General features: G+C 38.8%; 1 protein-coding gene across 1 annotated transcript in view; it reads right to left on the bottom strand.

The window, feature by feature from the left end:
* The window catches only part of GOLM1 (golgi membrane protein 1), a 113412-nt gene that overhangs the window by 63852 nt on the left and 25362 nt on the right, over positions 1-24198 (bottom strand). Inside the window, exons 2-3 of the mRNA XM_043968798.1 lie at positions 11066-11215; positions 8278-8457 (exon numbers count right to left, since the gene is read on the bottom strand). Of these exons, the coding sequence (XP_043824733.1) occupies positions 8278-8457; positions 11066-11194 (309 nt within the window). The 5' untranslated portion in view covers positions 11195-11215. The remainder of the gene's footprint in view (positions 1-8277; positions 8458-11065; positions 11216-24198) is intronic.

Here is a 24198-nt window from a genome sequence, read left to right as displayed (position 1 = left end):
ATCATCAGAAAAAAAATCTCCTTCCCTTCCAAAAAAATTAAAAAAAAAATAAGGGGGGCAGCTAGGTGGCACAGTAAAGCACCAGCCCTGGATTCAGGAGGACCTGAGTTCAAATCTGACCTTAGACACTTGACACTTAATAGCTATGTGACCCTGGGCAAGTCACTTATCCCTCATTGCCCAGCAAAAAAAAAAGAAAGAAAAGTCATCAGGATATTCCTCCTCAGTACCACTTAACCCCTGGGGCCCTTACCTCCCTCTGACAGAAGAGTGTAGACATCAGAGAGCTCTTCCCAGTTCCTCCCTTTAAGGAAGGAACCTAGGGCAACCTTCTCATCATTTTTTGCCTGGCAACATTCCTATGGATTTTGTCATCCTCCCCATCTCCATACCTGCCCTCCTCCTTCTTGTTTCTTTCTATGTGTTGTATTATTGGGGAAACTGGAGAACAACCTTGTAAAAATTAGCTGAAATGGACCTCTTACACTACATATTACAATAAAATTCCAATGGATTAATATAAAAAAGAAAATATTTTTAAAATTTGAAAAATTAACAATGTATCTCAATTGTGAAGAACTTGTTTTAGTCTAACAAATAGAATAAATTACTGAAAACAAAAGAGATGGATTTGATTACATAAAAACGAAGGGGAAGCAGCTAGGTGGTGCAGTAGATAGAACACCGGCCCTGGATTCAGGAGGACCTGAGTTCAAATCCAGCCTCAGACACTTGACACTTACTAGCTGTGTGACCCTGAGCAAATCACTTAACCCCAAATGCCTCACCAGAAAAAAAAAAAATGAAGGGGCAGGTAGGTGGCACAGTGGATAGGGTACCAGCTCTGGGGTCAAGAGGACCTGAGTTCAAATCCAGCTTCAGACACTTACTAGTTGTGTGACCCTAGGCAAGTAAGTCACTTAACCCTGATTACCTCCCAAAAAAACAAACCAAAAAAAAGGGGGGGGGGGCGCAAGGGGGATTCCTGCTCAATAAGTCAATATCATCTAACATAAAAAGAAAATATATTAAGAGGGAAAATATTTGCATGGGGATAAATTAGGATATTAGGATAAATTAGGACATTAGGATAACTCAGAAGTTTTCTCCTTGAGAAGCAAAACTAAAGGATGGACATACCTAAGTAAGGGAAGATAAGGCATGGCTACTATTGAGCAGTGTTGGAAACAGAGAACGCCAGAAGTCAGAACCACCACTCCTCATTCAAGCTTTTCCCACCCCACCCCCAAAAGGAACTTTCCATTGTCAGGTGGTCACTCCATCTATCCTCTATAAAAACTTTGGTCTTCTATTCTAGGAGGAGAAAGATGTCTCTAAGCCATCTCCTCACCTTGATGCTAAGTCTTTGACTTCCCTCTGGGTCACTTTCTGTAGCACACAATAAAGGACCATTTTAATTCTTTGTTTTGGTTTTTTATTATTTTTTTTGCGGGGCAATGGGGGTTAAGTGACTTGCCCAGGATCACACAGCTGGTAAGTGTCAAGTGTCTGAGGCCGGATTTGAACTCAGGTACTCCTGAATCCTGGGCCGGTGCTCTATCCACTGTGCCACCTAGCCGCCCCCGACCATTTTAATTCTAATTGGACTGTGTGTAATTCTTTACAGAGGAATACCTAAGGACCCCCACCACCTATTTTCCCCATGACAGCAATAATCATAGATGGAAAAAAATCTAACACAAGAGTTTAGAAGGATTTGATAGAAATTTACAAGATTATTATCCAATCCTCAATAGATAAATGGTTCAAGGATACCATTGGGTGGGTGGGTGGGTGGGGAAACCATTGTTATTAATTACCAAAAAAAAATGTTCAAACTCTCTAATTGTCTGAGACAAGTAAATTATAACATCCATGAAGCACTGTTTTCTTGAGCTACAGTATGTTTCAATGAAAAGAATGCTGTACCTGAATTCAGGAGAGAGCTTAGATTTGAGGCCAGCTTCTTAATCAATCAAATCCAGGGCTCTTGTCAAAATGATGGTCCCTTTTTTTGGAGAGCAATCTGACCAGAGGCACCCAGTTCCCTAAGAAGATCTCTAAGGACTGTTCTGACTCAAATTCTACAATCATGGGTTTACAATAAAAATTTATTTTAGATGATACAAAAGAATAGTGATATAAAATATCTTGCTAACTAAATGAAAAGAAGGAAATGTTCTATGTTCCTGCTTAAATAATAACCAATCTGACAAAGAGACTTAAGAATTTTGCAATATAGATGTTTCTACTGTTCATACAACCAACTAGGAAAAACATTCACCCAAGGCAAACCAGAAAGCAATTGTTTCATCAGCATCCCCATCCCAGAAACTCAACAACACCCATCAAACCTTCTAGGGAAGGAGAAAGACCACTGAAAAAAGGAAAAGGATAATTTTGCCTACAATTCTTCAATAAGGGATCATATTAAAAACTTCTAAAAGCTGACACTAGTTTTTTTCCAAAAGACCTATGTTTGATAAAGGACTGGATTTTACTATGAAAAATCATGGTTTTCTGGTGTTAATTCATGAGTTCTCCAAAATCTTTGAAAGAGATTGAATACTTAAGCCAGGAGAAAAAAACACACCACACTACCTTTTGGTTAAAATAAACCCATAAAATCCCTATAAAAGACATGTTCTGTAAAATAAAAATGCATCTCCATGACAGAAGATGGCTCATTATCAAAAGTGCTTTGTTGATCTACTTGTGACAAATTCTCTGTGCCAAATAATTCTGGACAACTAATGCCTTCTGTTCTTCCTGCCCATTTGTCTGAATCACTCACAAGAAAGTACTGTGCATAGAGAAGGGAAGAAAGACAATACAACACGCTGGGCCTGGGAAGGAATATTAGACAGGGAGTGATTTTTGAATCCCAGCTGTGACACTCACTATCTGTATAACTTTGGGCAAGACACTTACTCTCTCTGAATCTCAGTTTTCCTCAACTATAAAATGATCAGGGGGAGAGAGTACAGAGTAGAAGGGATGACCTCTAAAATCCCTGCCAGCTCTAAATCTATGAACTAGGAACTTAAAAATGGAGTAGGATCCGTCCTGCCACCCACATCCAAGTACAATGTAGAGGAAAGTGTACCAACCTTGGAGTCAGGAAACACCTATTTACACCCTACCTGTGATACTTGCCAGTTTTGTGATTAAAGACAAGTAAGTGACATATCCTCTCAGATCCCAAATTTTCTTCATGTGTTTAAAAAAAAAAAAAGGACAGAGGATGTAAATGCTCGTGTGATATATCTGATGATATGTCCATTGTGGGAAAAGTCTTTTTACAATCATCACATGTTCTGGAGGTGTGTTATCATCCTAACCTCAAACCTCCAACTGCCACACACACACACACACACACACACACACGCACGCACGCACGCACGCACAACCACTGCCACTTCCAAACTGCCCAGACCAAAGAAGCAACTACCAAAGATCCAGGAGCATGGAACAGGAAAAGGGTGTGAACAACATAAGAAAAACACCACCTTCCTCTCTTCTCTTCCTCTGCCTGTTTCCTGCTCCCCCTTCCTGGTAAAACTGATGCTCTTTCCCTTCAAAGCCATAGTAGCTCTGTTCCCTCCCTCCATCCTGCATGTTATTTCTACTCATTACATTTGTCAAAACAGCACTCAATTCAATTCAACACAAATGTTAAGTGGCTACTATGTGCAAGGCAACTTGCTAGGCACTGGAGATATAACCAAAAATGAAGCAATGCTTCTCCTCAAGGAGTTTATAATCTCCTGTGGGCAGGGAGGAAGAGGAAAGTGGGAGCTACAATGTATATAGAGATAAGGAAATATAAAGTAATTAAAGAAAGAGAGCTTGGGGGAGGGGAGAGGATATAAGAAAAGATTTTCCACAGTGTAGCATAGAAGCTAAGCCTGGACTGCCAGATAAACATTCTACTAAGCAGAGAAGAGAAGGAAGCATATTCTAGGGTTGGAAAACAAGACAGCCATGCAAATGCCTGGGGATGGGATGCAGGACCCCTAGTCTGGGGAACAAAGAGTCTAGTTTGGCTAGAACAAAGGATGTCAAAGGCAATAATCTGAAACAAGTCTGAAAAGGTAGGTGGGAGCCAAGTTAGAGAAGCTTTAAATGTCAGACTGGAGAGTTTCTAGCTTATTCTAGAGGCAATAAATAGGGAACCAATGTAGTTTTTCTTTTCTTTTTTTTTTTTCTGGTGGGAGTTAGTGTGGCATGCTAAGAATTATATTTTAGGAATATTAATTTGGCAACTGTGCAAAGAATATATTGGGCGGGGCGGGGCAGCTAGATGGTGTAGTGGATAAAGCACCAGCCCTGGATTCAGGAGGACTTCAGTTCAAATCCTGCCTCAGACACTTGACACTTACTAGCTGTGTGACCCTGGGCAAATCACTTAACCTTCATTGCACCCTCCCCCCAAAAAAGAAGAAGAATATATTGGAGAAGGAAGAATCAAAGATACTGGTTAGGGCGCTGCTACAATGGTCCAGGTAATGAGTGATAAGACAATATTATATGATTCATTATAACATAGTTTCATCAGGCAGGTATATATACACATGAGACAATGTTCCACATCACCAAGTTAAGAAGAATTTCATGAATGAAAATAACAGGGTTCTCTGCTTCTCACAATATTGAGTTGAAATATTGGTTTCTCAAAACGATCCCAGAAGAAAAAAAAGGAAGGAGAGAAATATTTATGCAGGAAATTAAAAATAACTCCAAGTACTTGTATAATGCTTCAAGGTAGGGGGCTTGACTTTTTCTGTGTTGCACACCCCTCTGGCAGTCTGTTCGTAACGCCTGTTGACCCCCTTCTTGGAATAGTGGTTTTAAATGTGTACAATAAAATACACAGGATTACAAAGGAAACTAATTATATTGAAATACAATTATTAAAATATCTTTTAAAACTAGTTCACAGACTTTCTGAAATCTATCCTGAACCCCTCAGGGTTAAGAATCCCTGCATTAAGGTTTGCAATGCGCTTTCTTCACAAAAACCCTCATGAGGTAGTTAATGCAAGTGTGATTATGCTCATTTTAAAGGCCTAAGACCTCCAGCTCTTTGAGGTTAAATGACTTGCCAATGATCACATAACTTAGGATGTGAGGTAGTATTTGATTTACTGACTCAGAGTCCAGGTGTGATGTAATTTGAAGGTGTCATGCCCTCAGATTGCATAATTTTAAAACCACCCTTTAAACTAGAGATAGGACAGTTCACACAATATGCAGTCAAGTCAGGATAAAATCTACTGTTCCCCAAGAATAAATGGACAGGGGCAGCTAGGTGGCACAGTGGATAGAGCACTGGCCCTGAATTCAGGAGAACCTGAGTTCAAATCCAGCCTCAGACACTTGACACTTACTAGCTGTGTGACCCTGGGCAAGTCACTTAACCCCCATTGCCCCACAAAACAAAAACAAAACAAAACAAAAACAAACAAAAGAATAAATGGACAAAGAATATGAGCAGTCAGTTTTCAAAGAAAGAATTTCAAACTAATAATAACTATATGGAAAAAATACTCCAAATCACTAAAATAATTAGAGATATAAAAGTTAAAACAACTCTGACTTATCATTTTTGACAATCTGGTAGGTGTAAAGTAGTAAGTGTTGGAGGGACTCAGAGAATAAAAGCACACTAATGCATTATTGGTAGAGCTGTGAATTGGTCCAGCCATTCTAGAAAACAATTTGGAACTATGCCCTAAAAGTCACTAAACTGTGTATACCCTTTGACCCAATAATACCACCAACAGGTCTATATCCTAAAGAGATCAAAGAGGAAAAGGACCCATAGCTACAAAAAACAACTCTTCTTGAAGTAATAAAGAACTGGAAAATGAGAAAGTGCCTATCGATTAGGGAACAACTGAATAAAGCATGGAATATAAATGTAATACAGTCAGAAACAACAAAAAGCAACCATTTCAGAGAATCCCAGAAAGAGTTATATGAATTGATTCAGAGTGAAGTGAGCAAAACTAGGAGAATAATTTATACAAGAACAACATGATAAAAGCAAACTACTTGGAAAGAATTAAGAACTCTGATTAACATAATGAACAAACACAATTGCAGAGCATTAATGATGAAGCATCATGCACCAGAAGTGATGGATTCAAGATGTTAGATGAGATGTGTGTTTTGGGACATGGACAATGTGGGAATTTGCTTTGTTTGTTACAAAGGTTTGGGGTGGTTTTCTTCCCTGGTAATGGGATAAGTAGTAGGAGTGGAGAAAAATACTTGTAAACTGAAAAGTAAAATTTTAGAAATTTTTTATTAAAAAATAAAATCATTTGATGTTCTGAATTAACAAGTTCTGTGAATGCAAGCTATACTATACTATTTCCCTAAGCATTTAATTTTCCTTCATTCACTCATACTCAGGTCTTTCCATGAAGTGTACTCTTAAGTAACAGGACATGGAAGAAAACCTATCAAACACCAAATATAACTCTTTAATTGTCTTTACACATAACTGGAAAACATAAAATGCTATTAAAATTCACTTTTTTAAAAATCTCTTTCATCCTCCCAAAACAAAAAGTTCTATTTGTACAAAAATATTTATAACAGTTCTTTTTGTGGTGGCTAAGAATTGGAAATCAAAGAAATGCCCATCAATTGGGGAATGGCTAAACAAACTATATGATGGTGATGGAATATTATTGTGCTATAAGAAATGATAAGCAGGATGATTTCCAAAAGGCCTGGAAAGACTTGTATGAACTGATGTATAGTGAAGTGAGCAGGAACAAGACAACATTGTGCAGAGACAGCAATTATTTGATAAAGAACTGTGAATGACTTAACTATTCTCAACAATACAATAATCCAAGACAATCCCAAAGAACTAATGATGAAACAAACTATCCACCTCCAAAAAAAGAACTGATATTGATGGAACACAGACTGAAACCTGCTATTTTTCACGTTCTTTCATTTTTTTCTTTTATTTATTTTCTTTTACAAAATTACTAATATGGGGGCAGCTAGGTGGCTCAATGGATAAAGCACTGGCCTTGGATTCAGGAGGACCTGAGTTCAAATCCAGCCTCAGACACTTGACATTAGCTGTGTGACCTTGGGCAAGTCACTTAACCCTCATTGCCCCACAAAAAATTAAAAAAAAAAAAAGAAAAAATTACTAATATGGTCATGTTTTACATAATCATACATGTATAACCTATATCTGATTGCTTACTGCCTCAGGGAAGGGGGAGGGGAGGGGAAGGGAGGGAGAGGAGGGATAAAAACTGGAACCCAAAACTACAAATAAAAATGTTTATAACTTTAAAAAAAACAAACTTTTATTTTTTTAAAAAATGAAAAATTGGGGCAGCTAGGTGGCGCAGTGGATAAAGCACCAGCCCTGGATTCAGGAGGACCTGAGTTCAAATCTGGCCTCAGACACATACTTGCTGTGTGACCCTGGGCAAGTCACTTAACCCCAATTGCCTCACAAAACCAAAAAAAAAAAAAAAAAAAAAGAAAAAAAATGAAAAATTGAGGTTGTTTGGTAAAATGTCTTAGTCAAGTTCACCACATCTGCAGACTGTAAAAGGTTCCAGGCAGAAAAGATGTAAAGAATGTGGCTAACATCAAAATTGCTATCAGGGGCAGCTAGGTGGCACAGTGGATAGAGCACCAGCCCTGGATTCAGGAGGACCTGAGTTCAAATCCAGCCTCAGACACTTGATACTTACTAGCTGTGTGACCCTCGGCAAGTCACTTAACCCTCATTGCCCTGCCCAAAAAAAATTGCTATCCATTTAAATGGTTTAATGATTGAGTATTTTCACTCATCATTTGGGTGTAGTGCAAAAAAAAAGTCAGATATATGAAATGTTACATATGGTCTATTCCTAATCCTTTTATTAGAGCCACAAAGCAAAATGAAAATAAGATGAACTATCCTGGAGTTCCAAAAGGAAACATATGTCCTTCTTGAGCAATTATTAAATGTTATGATTGAGGCATTATTTTTTTCCCCAAGGAAATTTACAGTGTGCATACTTCAGAGCCTTCTCTAACAGAGAGGGGAAAATAATACCATAGTAGTAATTCCAAAAAACCACACAAAGACAAGAAGCTTAATTAAGGATGCAAATACTCCTTTGTACACCCACAGTTTATAGAACACTGGAACACTAACTTAACCCTGTAAAAGGATGGGGCCTGAAAGGAGGAAGGGAGTTTCACTGATAGGGACTGGGGGCAGAAGGCAATAACAACAGGTCTTACCTTTTCATCCTGGTACATCTTATTGAAATTCTCCATCTGAAAGTTGTGTCTGGATTGGATTTTGTCCAGCTGTTCTCTTTGCTTTTCTAATTCTCCTTGGAATTCATTCTTTTTTAACTCCACAGCACCTCTCTCTGCTGCTGCCCTTCGGACTCTTCCTTCCAACTCTAAGATCTGAGTCTGAATGGAAAACAAAACATAACGGACAAACACTCAATCACCACTGTCGAGAGCAGGATGACTCAAACAGAATGGCAATACCACTCAGCAGAAATGGCCAGAAAAGCACTATAAACAGGCTCCTCTTTATAACTGAGTTCTAAAAGTTCATTTGCAGGGCTATAATCTAGAACTCAAAATGCATTTTCCCATGGAAAACAGATGGTTAGATTCCTCAGCCATCCCACAAAAGCCTTTCTAACCCAAACTGTAACTGATGTGGAATGTTTAGAGGCCCATCTCAACTACTCCCAACTATTATTTATAACTGTTTTTCTACAGGAAAATGCATTCTGAGTTCAGGATGTCAGAAATTCCATCTATCCTAAGGCCTCCTCCATCTGGGGAAAAAGCTCCCGAAGAAAGTAGCCATGGTTGGTAGATACTCCTGGGAAATAGTATAGAAAAGGTCACATTTATAGGAACTAGCAACTTGCCAACTCAGAACATGGGCATAAAAAGAAAGTGATATTCACTTGGTAAATAAGTGTAATAAAAGGAAACATAACAATATAGTAGTGATCTAAATTTTATTTGTAGTAAGAGATTTGAGGACTAAAAAGATATAAACTGGGGCAGCTAGGTGGTGCAGCGGATAAAGAACCAGCCCTGGATTCAGGAGGACCTGAGTTCAAATCTGGATTCAGACACTTGACACTTACTAGCTGTGTGACCCTGGGCAAGTCACTTAACTCTCATTGCCCCCCCAAAAAAGAAAAGAAAAATAAACCCATAAGAGAATAATAATAGCATGCATATATGTGTATACACACACACCACATAGACATATGTGTACACATATGTGCATATACTATACTTATATCTATGTCTATGTATCTCTCTATATATGTGTGTGTATGTATCTATCACCTTTATGTTCGCAAGATATTTTACATTTTTATCTCACTTGACTTTATTTGAAAAGAAAGCTTTGAAGGCCAGGAGGATGCATAGTAGGTTTGAACCCACCTTGACACAAACTGGCTGTGTGACCCTAGGCCAGTCAATTAATCTCTCAGGACCCCCAGTAATTCTCTAAGATTATAAATTGTACTAGAATTGCTGATCTGCATTTGTGGAGTGCATCTGCCTCACATTAACGAAATCACAAATCTAGATCCACTGACTCCAGCAAAAAGTTAAACAAATTGTGACACACAGATGTAAATGGGATATCATAATGTGATTAAGAACAAATACAGGGCAGCTAGGTGGCGCAGTGGATAGAGCACCAGCCCTGGATTCAGGAGGACCTGAGTTCAAATCTGGCCTCAGACACTTAACACTTACTTACTAGCTGTGTGACCCTGGGCAAGTCACTTAACCCCAATTGCCTCACAAAAAAAAGAAAGAACAAATACAAGGAATGAAAAAATGACAGTTGTCTTTAATGAAAAAGTGTAAATTAAAAAAAAAAACACCCTGAACCAGGGGTATGGAATATACACTATCATCTAGGTAGCTGGGTGGTACAGTAGATAAAGTGCTAGTCCTGGAGTCAGGAAGACCTGAGTGTAAATCCATCCTCAGACTCTTACCAGCTGTGTGTCTCTGGATGAGTCACTTAACCTCTGTCTGCTTCAGTTTCCTCAACTATAAGAAGGGGAGGATGATAATAATAGCATCTACCTCCCAGGGATATTGTGAGGATCAAATGAGATAATATTTGTAAAGCACTTAGCACAGTGCCTAGCACATAATAACCACTATATAAATGTTAGCTATTAGCCATTATCATATAAAGAAAAGTGAATAACAATGAAAAAAAGAATTCTGATGGAAGTTGGAGGGAAAGACTGGGAAAATGCTCTGGGTCTTTGTGTCTTAAAATTAATTTACATGCAAACAATTACCAAATAACTTTGGTTTTCTGTATTGATGCTTGATAGGTTCTACTAAACATTTAAATATACATGTGTATATATTTGCATATATACATGTTATCTATAAATATGAATGTTTGTATAAAATATGTTCATATAGATTTACAAATATCTGTCATTCCAAATAATTCCAAAATCACTCCCCAATTTATATTTAGAGTCAAAAACTAAAGACTGATTTAAAGCTAGAAAAAGATGCAAAGTTGGGACTGGCTTATATTCAAAACATCTTGGCAATTACTCTTGCCAATATCCACTCAACATGGCTCTCTCAAGAACTGCCAAGTGGTGGGAAAGGATGGCAAGACAAAAAAATGGGGGAAGAAATCTTGAGAAGATTCACAGTGGGCTGAGATGGTTGGACAAAGCATATGCTTCTCCTAGAAAAGTGCTCAGGGTGACTTGGCTTGAAAGCAAGTGTGACACAAACCCTGTGTTAAGAGAAGAGAAGGGAGGGGTCTAGACAGACAGAGCCAAGACTGAACCCAACTGGGGTGGGGGGAGAGAGGTTGGCACTGCAACAGAATTTTTTATAGGCCACTACAGCTTCCTCCTAAACTGACAAAGAAAAAGCCAAAGCTTAGTGAGTGAATCCTGCTAAACACACCAAGGCAAGAAACTAGCTGGTCTCTTGCAACGATAAATTTCTTATGGCCTCCCAAGAAAAGTCCAAGGCTCGTTCATACCTGGAGGGTCACACTACGGGAACTTGCAATCCAGTAATTGAAACCCAAGACGATAACACAGGCCAATAAAGCCGCTACCAGGAGTGGTGGTGACTTCATCCCCCGACGACCATTTCCTAGTCCCATCATCTCAAAATCAGGTGCAGGAACCTATGGATTCAAAATGAAATCTTTATCATTATCATCAGGGAATTAAATGATACCCTAGGTACCACTAATATTTTAAATGTCATTCAGCTTAATAGAAGACTTTGTTCTACAATGTTTGTAGAAGACAGAGAAGCTTTACCTCAGTAGACCTGCCCCATTTCCTCTTTTTGAAGTTTGACATTTTCTCCGGGAACCATAAAAGATTTGAAAATTTAGGAAAGTGGGAAGGGGGAGAGGGTATAAAGAGATAAATAAAGATGCTCATCTGATATCACATCCAGAATCTGGCTATTCCAACATACCAGGTATAGTCCTGTAAGGAAGAAAACTCTCACTACTTCCCAGTGAAACATTTATGATTTGGTTCTTTATAAGCACAGATCAGAGCATATCCACTAACAAGCCACACTTACTAATGACACTTTCTTTAAAACATTTCTCACAGCAACAGAAGAAACCATACCCTACAAAGGTGACATGGGAATCTTGCTGTGCAAATCACTGCTACCCTCTTGCTTAGACAAGGCTTTTCATCAGTCAATCTCAGACAACTTTGTAAGGAGCAAGTCTCTCAGAAAAAGTCCTGTCATTCAGAAGGCATAATTGTGGAAGGGGAAGGTATGTGACTTAGCTGAGGTCATAGGAAAAGTGTCTTGCATGAAAAGCAGGGAGAGAATCAAGGCATTCTGGCTCTGATTGTGCCCTTTAACCACTAGGCTGTATTCAATCCTTGTCAAGCTAAATGGAATAGTTGACATTCATTACTCTCCCTGTAGAAGACAGTACTTGTATGCTGTGTAATAATATGGTGTGCCTTAATTTGAGTTTGTAACAGACTTTGAAAGAGAATCAAACCATACTGCAATGGTAACTTCAGAAAGAGAAGAAAAGAAAGTTAAGGAAGGGATGTGAAATAAAGAGGGGGAAAGCAAGAGGCAGGAAAGAGAGAAAGAGAAAAGGAGAGAAAGTAAAGGGAAAAGGTGGGGAACAAATGTTGGTTTTAAAAGAATGTCATTTATAAAAAAAAATCTGAGAATTGGTTGGCATAAGAACTCATTTCAATTCATTAAATATTTATTAAGTTCTAGGCACTGTGCTAAGAATTAAAAAAAAAAATTTCTGCCCTCAAGTAGCTCACACTCTACTGCAGGATACAACATATGCATAGATAAATAAATACAGGGCAGTTTAAAAATACATCATCAGGGAAGACTTCAAGGAGTGGTAAATATGCCAATATATTTGCAGTTTGACCACAAACGTTAGGCCTGGTATGAACTTCAATTATTTATCCTGTAAAGTTAGACTAGATGATCTCAAAGGTCCCTTCCAAAGTTGACATGCTATAGGGGGCAGCTAGGTGGTGCAGTGGATAAAGCACCAGCCCTGGATTCAGGAGGACATAAGTTCAAATCCGGCTTCAAACACTTGACACTTATGAGCTGTGTGAGTGACCCTGGGCAAGTCATTTAACCCTCATTGACCCCCCCCCCAAAAAAAAAAAAAACTTGATATGCTATAGCTGGTTGATATTTTGAAATGTTTCTGATCATTTCAAAGGAAGTTGTGAAATTCTTGAAAAAGTCTCAAAACAAAAAGGATTTCAAATGACTTTAATTAAAAAAAACAGCAATAACAAATAAATACTTGCAATGTGGATCAGCTTGCAGAAGGAATGAAAGGGCAAGAGTAAGGGAAAGGTTATAAAACTCAACAAGCAATGATAGGATTTTGCAACTCTTCACCCTTTCCAAAACCAACCTCTTTCCTTTTCTATTGCTTATGGGACCAAACTCAGGATGGAGTTTTACGAGAGTGAGGAGAATCAGTCAAGACACCTAAGCCCTTGGTGCTCTGAGTAAGTCTCAGCCATCTAATACAAATGCTTGGCACACAGCAGACACTTAATAAATGCTTATTGATGTACTGAATAAAAATGCTGCTCAACAACGATATCCCAAAGATCATTTATGGAAAAGACTTTCCCTCTAAGAATTAAAAAATGAAATCAGGGAGCTTAAGCAATTAGGTATACATACCAAAAAATGGAATCTACAGCAGTAAATCACCTTTGATTAAAATTAAGCCACCACACTGTAAGAAAATAATGGGCTTTTTGCCAATGCCCAAAAGCCCCAGATTGATTTGAACTTATTAGATTGACTGAGAGTGATTGACTTTGCTGATTAACTCATTTAAAGTTAATTTAATTGAAGCCACACCTGCCTGACTCTGAAGAGCTCACCTCAACTCGGGATCACCCTCAAGTCTAGTGAACCAATGGATTTGGGTGATGCTAGCCAATTAGCTTGAAGCAGTATGTAAGGACTGCCTCTTCCAGGGACCCAGGAAGGGGCTTGGACACACAGAGTTCATTGCTTCAACAAGCTCATGGTGGAGGACTTGAGAAAAAACCAGACCAGGCTGGAGCTCTAGGCTAGATAGGCCTTTTCTTAACTTTCTGACCCAGGTGTTCTCTTTTTACTAATACCTGGTATGCTTTAATAAATGCTTAATGCCCAAAACTGGTGCTAAAGCTTCTACTTTATATTAGAAACCCTAGCTAATTTTCCCTACACTTAGGACAGGAATAAGGCAACCACACATTTAGTTTTACTCATCACAACACAGACTTTCTGACACACAGTTGTTTTCTCTATTATTAAATCTCAGTACAAGGCGGGGCAGCTAGGTGGTGCAGTGGATAGAGCACTGGCCCTGGATTCAGGAGTACCTGAGTTCAAATTCGGCCTCAGACACTTGACACTTACTAGCTGTGTGCCCCTGTGCAAGTCACTTAACCCTCATTGCCCCACCAAAAAAAAGAAAAAAAGAAAATCTCAGTACAAGGTAACTGAAGGTGTTCTGGTCTTCTGGACATTAAGCAGCAGCAGAGGTGTGGGGCAAGTGGAAGGGTAGGAGAGTATTCCTGGGATCTGCACCAATTAGTCTTCTGGGAGTGGAAAAGGCACTGCTAGGCTATGGTCATGTGCAAATCACACACTGGAATAGTAACTATCCTGAAGGAAGAGACAGTGTTCTCTCCACTCCCTGAGTGCAGAGGGTCATGGAAATATAGGCAGAAGCTTGTGGGGGTATGATAGGGAGGGGAACCACATTTTGGAATATATCCATCCTTAGGGCTCTTTTATTATTTCTATCTCTGATAATAAAATTTTTGATGACAAAGTATCATTAAAAAGTCATCCTCTTCATTAACAGAAGGAGCACTATAATAACAAGGTTGAAATGAATGAAAATAAATGCCATCTAACTGAATCACCTTACCTCCCTTCCAAGAAAATAAATTACTAGGTCCAGAGTTCTTGTCTAATTCCAACTACCATTTGTAGAGTCTAACTGCAATTTCTTGGAAATCATAACTAAAAAAGGATGATTCTTTTTAAAAAAAAAATCAATTATCAAAGCAGAGCATATGCTAAAGGAGGATAATGCTAAAAGATATTTTGGGGTACTAAATGTACTAGTGGGAGAGCATTTATCAAGTACTTAGAACACATCAATCAATCGACAATTATATTAAGCACTAAGTGCCAAGCATGTCCAAGAGCTAGGGATACAAAGATGTAAATAAATTAGTTCTGAAACTCAAGTAACTTAGATTCTATCAGGGAAGACAGGCAGTATGTGTGTGTTTACACACATACATGTATTGGTATATACCTGTACATGTATGTGTACATGTCTATACTTGTGCCTGTACCTATACTGTGTGTATGGGTACATGCATATACATGTCTGTGTGTATTTACATGCATGTAGCCAATACAGAGAAAACAGATGCAAGGTAACCTTGAATAAGAAAGCCCTAGCAGCTAAGGGGAACTGGGAAAGACTCCTGCAGAAAGCAGTACTTGAGGTGAATCTTGCTTTCAATTTTGTAAATTTCTACACTAATTTTCCATTTTGGTATATAATCAGGGAGTGAACTTACTTTTCTAATATTTTTCAGTCACATGCCTAATTTATTGATCTGTTCTTTCTCTTTTTTATTGATGCAAGTGTTTAAAGATAGTAATTTTCCCATCAGGACTGTTTAAGCTGCATGCCAAAATTTTGTACATTATTTCATTACTGTCATTACATTTAATGAAATTATTGTTTCTATGATTTGTCCTTTGACAATTAATTTTTAATCATTTCTTCAACAGCCCTTTACTGAATATAATTTTTATTGTAATGTGGACCATAAAAGATTTAATATTTCTGCTTTTCTGCATTTGTTTATGAGAGTTTTATGGCTTAACACAGGGTCAATTTTTGTCAAGGTACTATGTACAGCTGAGTAATATCCCCATTAAATAAACTCTAGGTGTCCATCATAGCTAACTTTCCTAAAATTTTATTCAGGTCTTTAACTTTTTGTTGTTGTTAAATTTATTTAGGTCTGAAAGGGGTAAAATATCATAGTTTTATTTCTTCTAAGTATTTAAATGCTTATAAAAATTTGGTTAGTCTTTAGCACTGATATGGTTTGTTGTTTAATCATTTCAGTCATGTCCAGCTTTTTGTGACCCCATTTGGGGTTTTCTTGGCAAAGATAATGGAATACTTTACCATCTCCTTCTCCAGCTCATTTTACAGATGAGGAAACTGAGGCAAAAAAAAGGAGATGTGATTTGCCCAGATTCACACAGCTAGTAAGTGTCTAAGGATTGAACTCAGGTTTTCCTGATTGCAGAGCCAGGGTTCTATTCACTGTGCCACCTAGCTGCCCATTATCTATAGTGCCTTTCAGCAAAATGTAGTTTCCGTGTTTACCTTTTTTAAACAACATATTCTGCTATATACTTCTCTTTTATGAGTAAATTCATCCCTTTTACATTCAGTTGTGACTGCTAATTGTGTATCTCTATCTATCCTATTTTCTTATACTTCTCATTTTCTCTGTTCCTGTCCCCTCAATATAAATAAGAGGGAATGGTGTGCTCAGCATCAGTGCTGTAGGTTGAGGCAGTCTGCTTCTGCTTCCTTTCCCTTCTCTCTTTCGATTTCCCCTAACAAAAGCCCAATCACAGGTTCATATCATTTTTTGTTTCTTTTAAACCCTTCTTCTTGATCCACTCTCCTTAGAGTTTATTTTGCTTAGTCCTAATCCCTCTCTTAATTTATCTTTCGCCTCTTCCTTCTCCCCTTTCCCTCCTGTTTCTTGATTAAGTGAAATGTATTTCTGCACCCAACTGCATGTTCTTTCCTCTTTTGCCCATTTATATGAATGAGGCTCAAGTCTTGTCACATGCCCCATTCCTTCCTCCCTTTTTGTATGTTTTATGTGAGATAATGTTACCCACTCTTCCCTTCCCTTTTTTCCCCTCTCTAATGTATTCCTTTTAACCTCTTTTATTTCTTCTTTTAGGATCACCAAAACAAAACAAAACAAAAAAACAATCCCAGGCCCTCTGTCTTATTAGTCCCTATGAGCCCTCATGCATCATCTCCCAGTAGTAGAATATAGAATGCTCCCCTGGTCTGAGTTCTGCAAGTTTTGACCTGGATTGAGTATGAGCAATATATATCCGTGGGCTTGCCCCTGTTTGAAATTCCAATAGACTGCTGCTTGACTAAGCCACAGTCAGCTGGAAAGCTCTAGAGATTCAGTTAGAGTTAAAGGACTTCAGGCTCCCTTTTGGTCTGTAATTCCTGCCCTGTTTATCCCACTGTCATCTTCATATTGGGCAGGCAGCCGGAACTGAGACCTCACTCTCCTCCTGAGGTCAAAACTACACAGCTGCCACTAGCTTCTGAAATTGCTTCTTGTTCACTATAGAGCATGGGGTTCATGGCATCACCTTACTCTGGCCCACCCCTAGACACAGGTCCCCTCATCAATTCCACACTGGATCTGTGACCTAGAACTGAGTAGTGAGTGATGCAGCTGCCCTGTGGCACCTCATCCTATACTCTGTACAAGGTGAGGGCTGGGCTGGAGCATCTTCTTGTCCTGATGTACAGCCTCACCTTTTCAGTCTCACACCAGAATACTCTATGCAGTGGTGCTGGGTAGCCTTAGCCCCCAACGTCCACAGATCTTTCTGTCTCCCTATGCTGACCTAGACTGGAAAAAGGGCTATTTTTAAAAAAAAATTCCTGATCAAGACTCAATCTCGTGCATTTTCTAGGTCTTTGTGGAGGAGATCTGGGGGAGAGCTCTAATGTACTTCTTTCTGCTTTGCCATCTTGACTGGTCTACTCACTCAAGCTGAATCTTGAAGAAAGCCAGGGACTCCAAAAGTTGGAGGTGAGGAGGGAAAGCATTCAAGGTATTAGAGACGTCCTGTGCAAAGATGTTAAGATTGTGACAGATGCTGCATCATGCACGAGGAACAGCAAGTCAGTATGGGTTAACTATAGAGTATGTGTGAGGAAGTAATATATAAGGAGAATGAAGAGGCAGTAAGGGTCCAAGTTGTGAAGTGCTTTAAATGCCAAACAGAGGAGTTTGTATTTGATGCTAGAGGAATAGGAAGCCACTGAGGTTTACCGAATAGAGGGATGACAAGGTCAGATATATTGGGACCAGCCAGATAGGTGGCAACTAGATGGCACACTGTACATGGAGTCAGGAAGACCCAAGTTCAAAGCCAGCCTCAGACATTTATTTACCTCAGTTTCCTCAACTAAAAATGGAGACAATAATAGCACCTATCTCAAAGGATTGTTGTGGAGATCAAATGAGATATTTGTAAAGCACTTTGCACAGTGCCTGACACAAAGCAGGCACTGTGTTATTGTTACTGCTATTAATTATTATTAATATAGTACTCTTAATGTTATTAGTATTTTATTAGACTGAAGATAAGTCATGATCTTTTACTACACTACCTCTTTCTTTTAAAAAATGTTATTAAAAAAATTTACAACCACATAATTACTCACTGACAGCTCTATTCTAAAAAGTATTTATTAAATGGTTAACTATATGTAAGGTATTGTGCTATTCCTGAGAGAGACAGAAATAAATACAACACAATCTCATTCTCAAGTAACTTACAAGCTATCAGAGAAGGAAGATGTACATTTGAAATAAGTTAAAATAAGTGTTAAGTTCAAAGGAGAAGATCAAGCAATGTTTCATGGGAGATTTGAGGAAGAAGTTCACTTTCACAGAACTCAGGGAGGTAGCACCTAACATGGAGTTCATAGGACAGATTGGCTTCAAGAACTGGAAGGGTAAAGGAACAGGAGACAGTAGGAGAAAACGCATGGAGACAGGAGACAGCAGGACAAGAACAGGGATGGAGAGTGGTCTAGTTGGCTAAACCATGGCATATATTACTATTATCAATAATAATAATGATAAATATTACTCAGACACAAAGCTATCAAGGAGAAAGCTATAACTAGTGCATGTCAGAAGACTTACTAGCATCCTGAAAATCAAACCTCAATAAGAACACATTCAAAGGGGGCAGCTAGATGGCACAGTGGATAGAGCACTGGCCTTGGAGTCAGGAGGACCTGAGTTCAAATCCGGCCTCAGACACTTACTTACTAGCTGTGTGACCCTGGGCAAGTCACTTAACCCCAATTGCCTCACTAAAAAAAAAAAACACATTCAAAGCCATTAATTCCTATGCAATACCAATCTTAATATACAGTTTAAAAACTATAAAATGGATACGAACAGATATGGGTCCATCACCCTAAAGCAGCTGCAGAAAGATTAATATTTTTGCATCAAAAAGGAAGAGAATTGATAGCTATTTTCATAGTATTTGATTTTTTAAAGTTTAAATTTATAGAACTACATTTGGAGCAATTATGGTTCACCAAAAAATAGTAAAGAGAAAAAGAGGTAGAGGCAGCTGGATTTGTCATTTTTAAATAAAAGTGGCTTTCCTCCAGATAGAGCCCACGAAGCAGCTAAGATCCACCAGTGAAATCCAGAGCTCTTCTCTGGGGCACATCCACATGAACTCAAACATGACTATATAGACAAAGAAGCTGACATGCAAATTTGATTATAAAACAGGAGTTTATGAGGGGAATTCAGGATTACAGAAATTATAGAAGGAGTCCTACATGCATTGATCAATGCTAATTATGGAAGGAAACAGCAGAAACTGTCTAATACTTCACCAAACAACTACCAAGACAAGACCTTATGGCTAGAGTCACACATAAGAACTGGGATTCTAAAACTTTTCTGTGTCATGGACCCCCAACTCTGTCAGTCTAGTAAAGCCTATAGACCCTTTCTCTGAATGTTTTTCAATGCACAAAATAAAATATAGAGGAACACAAAGGAAACCAATTATACTGAAATACAGCCATCAAAATATTTTTAAATAACAAATTCACAAACTCCAGGTTAATAGTAACAATAATAGGGGCAGCAGTTAGGTGGCACAATGAATAAAGCACCAGCCCTGAATTCAGGAGGACCTGAGTTCAAGTCCAGCCTCAGACACTTGACACTAACTGTGAGACCCTGGGCAAGTCACTTAACCCTCATTGCCCTGCAAAAGAAAATAGTAACAACAATAATAATAATAACCAAAAATTATATATAGCCAACATTTACAAAGCACTTACTATGCCAGGCAACGTGCTAAGCACTTTACGATTATCTCATTTGATTCTCACAACAACCCTGAGAGGTAGATGCTATTATTGCCCCATTTTACAGATGAGAAAACTGAAGTTCATTATTTTTCATAACCTAAAAAACAACAAATTCCCCCCCCAAAATGCAGACCTCAACAAATGCATAAGAATAAAATAAATAATAACAGAACTGGATAAACAAATAAATAATGGAAACAAAGTACTGTCACAAATAAACCTGTTGCCCACAATCATCCAGACATGACAATGAACCAAAAACTCAACTAAAAAGGGATTTTTGAGAGGGAGAGAATAGACGGAAATTCTCCATTAATTAGAAATTTCAGTTTATTAGATCACTTCATTGTCTGGACATTCAAATTAATTTTGGATATCTTGAATGTATAGCCAAAATATCTAAAATATTCACCCCAAATTAGGAAATATTTCCTTTTGATCAAAAAAATTTTGAAGGCATACTTAAATTTAAGTAAGCTTTACAATCAAATCAAAGGGTATTATGCACCATGAAAGTACTACTAAATTTCTTACAAGGTTACTGTTACTGTCAAAATTCCCCAAATACAGAAGGGATACAAGGCAGATAAAAATATGGTCTACTTGGAAAAGAATTAAAATAAATAAAAAGTTACAAAGCCTTTGGAGATCTAATTGAATCCTTTTACCTAGGTCTTGCTTTGTACTTTTCATTCTGGTTCCATGAAAACATACACAAACACACACATACAGACACACACACACACACACACACACACCCTCTACCTCTCTTGCTCAGCTAGCCCCAAAATTAGCAGCTCTATTTCATTAATTTTTTTGGGGGGTGGGACAGTGAAGGTTAAGTGACTTGCCCATGGTCACACAGTCACACAGCTAGTAAATGTCAAGTGTCTGAGGCCAGATTTGAACTCAGGTACTCCTGAATGAAGGGCCAGTGCTTTATCCACTGTGCTACCTAGCTGCCCTCAAGAGCAGCCCTATTTCAAAGGAGGAATTCATTCCTGTAAACTACAAAGGACTCTGTGAGTCTAGGGTACCTCAGTTTACTTCAAGGTCCCTCAAATCCTCTCGGTCTGCTACACAAATGTATAGGCAAGGAAAAGCAATCAATCAGCAAGCATTTATTATAAAAGTGAGACAAAGACAAGACAAAGAAGATGAAGTATATGTGTGTATTAGTATATGTACTTGTGTGGATGTGTGTATATCAATACCTATATATGGTGCTGTGAGAAAATAATAGGGTTTTGGGAATGCCCAAAGGGCCCCTCATTGATTGGATTAAGATTGATTGGATTGACTGACTTTGCTGATTAACTCACTTAAAGTTAATTCAATTAAAACCACAGCTGCCTGGTCCTCAAGAGGCTGTGTTCTCAGAGGGCATGAACTCTGACCTCAACAAGGGACCACCCTCAAGTCCAGTGAACCAGTGGATTTGGTTGATGCTAGCCAATTAGCTTGAAGCAGTGTGTAAGGACCACCTCTCCTCCGGATCCAGAAAAAACTTCCACACATGGTTATTCACAATTAGACTCTCTTAGAGGGGCAGAGGTGGCACAGAGGATAGTGTACCAGCCCTGGAATCAGGAGTACCTGAGTTCAAATCCAACCTCAGACACTTAATACTTACTGGCTGTGTGACCCTGGGAAAGTCACTTAACCCCAATTGCCTCAAAAAAAAAAATAGACTCTCTTGGAGGTGCTCTTGGTGGCAGAAGACTTGGAGGAAGAAACAGGCCAGGCTGAGCTCTATTTTTCCTCTAGGCTAGAAGGCCAGGCTGAGCTCTATTCTCTCCTCTAGGTTAGATAGGCCTTTTCTTAACTTTCTGACCCAGGTGTTCTCTTTTTACTAATACTTGGTATGCTTTAATAAATGCTTAATGTCCAAAACTGGTGCTAAAGCTTCTGATTTATAAGTAACAACTATATTAGAAACCCCAGCTAATTTTCCCTACACTTGGGACAGAAATAAAGCAGCCACATATAATTTTACTCGGCCACAGTGCCTACCATGTCCTGGGCACTGTGCTAAGTGCTCTACTTATCATTATCTCACTTAATATTCACAACAACCCTGGGAGGGAGGTACTATTATTATAATCTTCATTTATAAAATATAAAGACATATATACAGAATAAATCCACAGTAGTGGAGAGCACTCGCAACTCAGGAAATTTTTTCTTTAAAAGAAAAGCATCTTGGAAAAGGTGCCATTTGAGCCTTAGCTTGTCTTAACTTGAAAGCGGTCAAAAGTCCCCAGGAGCAGAAGTGATGAAGGAGAACCCACATTCCAGAAAGGTGAGACAACCCAGGCCAGTTTGACTAGAATATAGAAGTAAATGAGGGGTCTAGTGTGTAATCAATCTGAAAGGACAGGACAGAGCTGGATAAATGTCCACCAGAGGAGTTTGTGTTTTATTACACTAAAGGCAATGGCGGAGCAGCTGACACTTCTTGAACAGGGGAGTGACATGGTCATGCCCATCCTTTAATAATATCACTTGGCAAGCAGGTTAAGTGGGAACTGGAGAGACAGGAGTCCAATGAATAGGCTAATACAATAATCCTGGTGTGAGGTGACAAGGGTCTGATTTGGGGTGTTGGTGGTATGAATAAGAAGGGGTGGGAAGTGTGAGATGTAGAGGAGGCAGATATTTCTCAAGTTATCCTTCTCCCTCTAACCTTAATGTTTTTCTTCACTGTGCTCTGCATTCATTTTCTTTCTTTCTTTTTTTTTTTTAAGTGAGGCAATTGGAGTTAAGTGACTTGCCCAGGGTCACACAGCTAGTAAGTGTTAAGTGTCTGAGGCCGGATTTGAACTCAGGTACTCCTGACTCCAGGGCCGGTGCTCTATCCACTGTGCCACCTAGCTGCCCCTGCATTCATTTTCTACCACCTTGGACCTCTCTGATCCTAGATTTGGTTTCTTGTTCTTCCACCCAAGCCTCTGGATCCCATGTCTTCATGAGCTTGCCCATTACTGACCTGGATCTCAGAGTGAACCATCTCCCTTCCATAGCCCCAAGACTGTCAATCCCCAGATTCCCATGACTCCATGCTTACTATCTTCCTGTTTTCTTCGAATCTGACTGTCATGCTGCTTATGCTTTTATCTGTTAAAAGTGCTGAGGTAGGGGGCAGCTAGGTGGCGCAGTGGATAAAGCACTGGCCTTGGATTCAGGAGGACCTGAGTTCAAATCCAGCCTCAGACACTTGACACTTAACTAGCTGTGTGACCCTGTGCAAGTCACTTAACCCTCATTGCCCTCAAAAAAACAAACAAAAAACAAAACAAAACAAAAAAAAGTGCTGAGGTAAAAATTTGGGATAGCAGCCTAGAAACTACTCTCCAAGTCCAGCAATCAATCAATTTACACACCCACTTAACTGAACTGATGATCTTGTCCTTAAAGACAATGCAAGACGTATTGCCAAATGCCTCACTGAAATCCCAGTAAACTAGGGGCAAAGCTTTTTCGAGTTTCTGGTCATGTGATGAGAAATTCAAGAATTCAGACTAAATGAATCTTTTTATAACACGGTAAAATAAAGCTTGCTATTCAAAACCGGAGATTTTTAGCGATACTGGAAAAGCAGTCAAAAACAAGTTAAAAGGGGCAGCTAGGTGGCGCAGTGGATAGAGCAACAGCCCTGGAGTCAGGAATACCTGAGTTCAAATCCGGCCTCAGACACTTAACACTTACTAGCTGTGTGACCCTGGGCAAGTCACTTAACCCCAATTGCCTCACTTAAAAAAAAAACCACAAGAAAAAAAAAGTTAAAAGTACTTCATTTGTACAAACACAGTTACAATCCTTGTACTAGTCACTGGGTATTCCTTATTAAGTCAATGAAAATAGTGACATTTAGAAAACATATATTCTCTAGTTCTAGTGATTATATTCAATTCCACCAGATCTCAAATCTAAGTTTACAACATTGATAGCGCTTCTCAGATTCAATTTTAGCAGCTTAATGAAAGAGAATGGATTGGGGTTAGGACACTATTTGGGAGTTGGCCACATAGCTAGAAATATCTAGTGATGAGGCCATGCCAGCCTGTTGTTAGGTAAGTTAGCTTACTGGGTAAAATACTCTCCTTCTCTCTCTCCCTCCACCCCCCTCTCTCCCTCCTCTCTCCTTCCCCCCCCAACTCTGGATAAAAAAGTCTCATGGGGCATACTCCAAGATAAAACAGGTCTTAGATAGTCTACAGATCACCTCAGACATATCAATTGGTTAACATTTCTTATTTACCAGTCTAATGACCCTATCAAAAAGGGAATTAGGTTACCATAACATAACCTAATCTCTTTTCCTGTTTTGCTGATGTTCTTTTCCTTTTTTAAAATACCACTATCACTTCCCAATGACTCCTTTCTTTCCCTCCCCA

The sequence above is a fragment of the Dromiciops gliroides genome, chromosome 1 (genome assembly GCF_019393635.1).
Source record: "Dromiciops gliroides isolate mDroGli1 chromosome 1, mDroGli1.pri, whole genome shotgun sequence".
NCBI classification, from domain to species: Eukaryota; Metazoa; Chordata; class Mammalia; order Microbiotheria; family Microbiotheriidae; genus Dromiciops; species Dromiciops gliroides.
The sequence above is the reverse complement of the archived record's forward strand: the minus strand, read 5'-3'. Positions and strand labels throughout refer to the sequence as shown.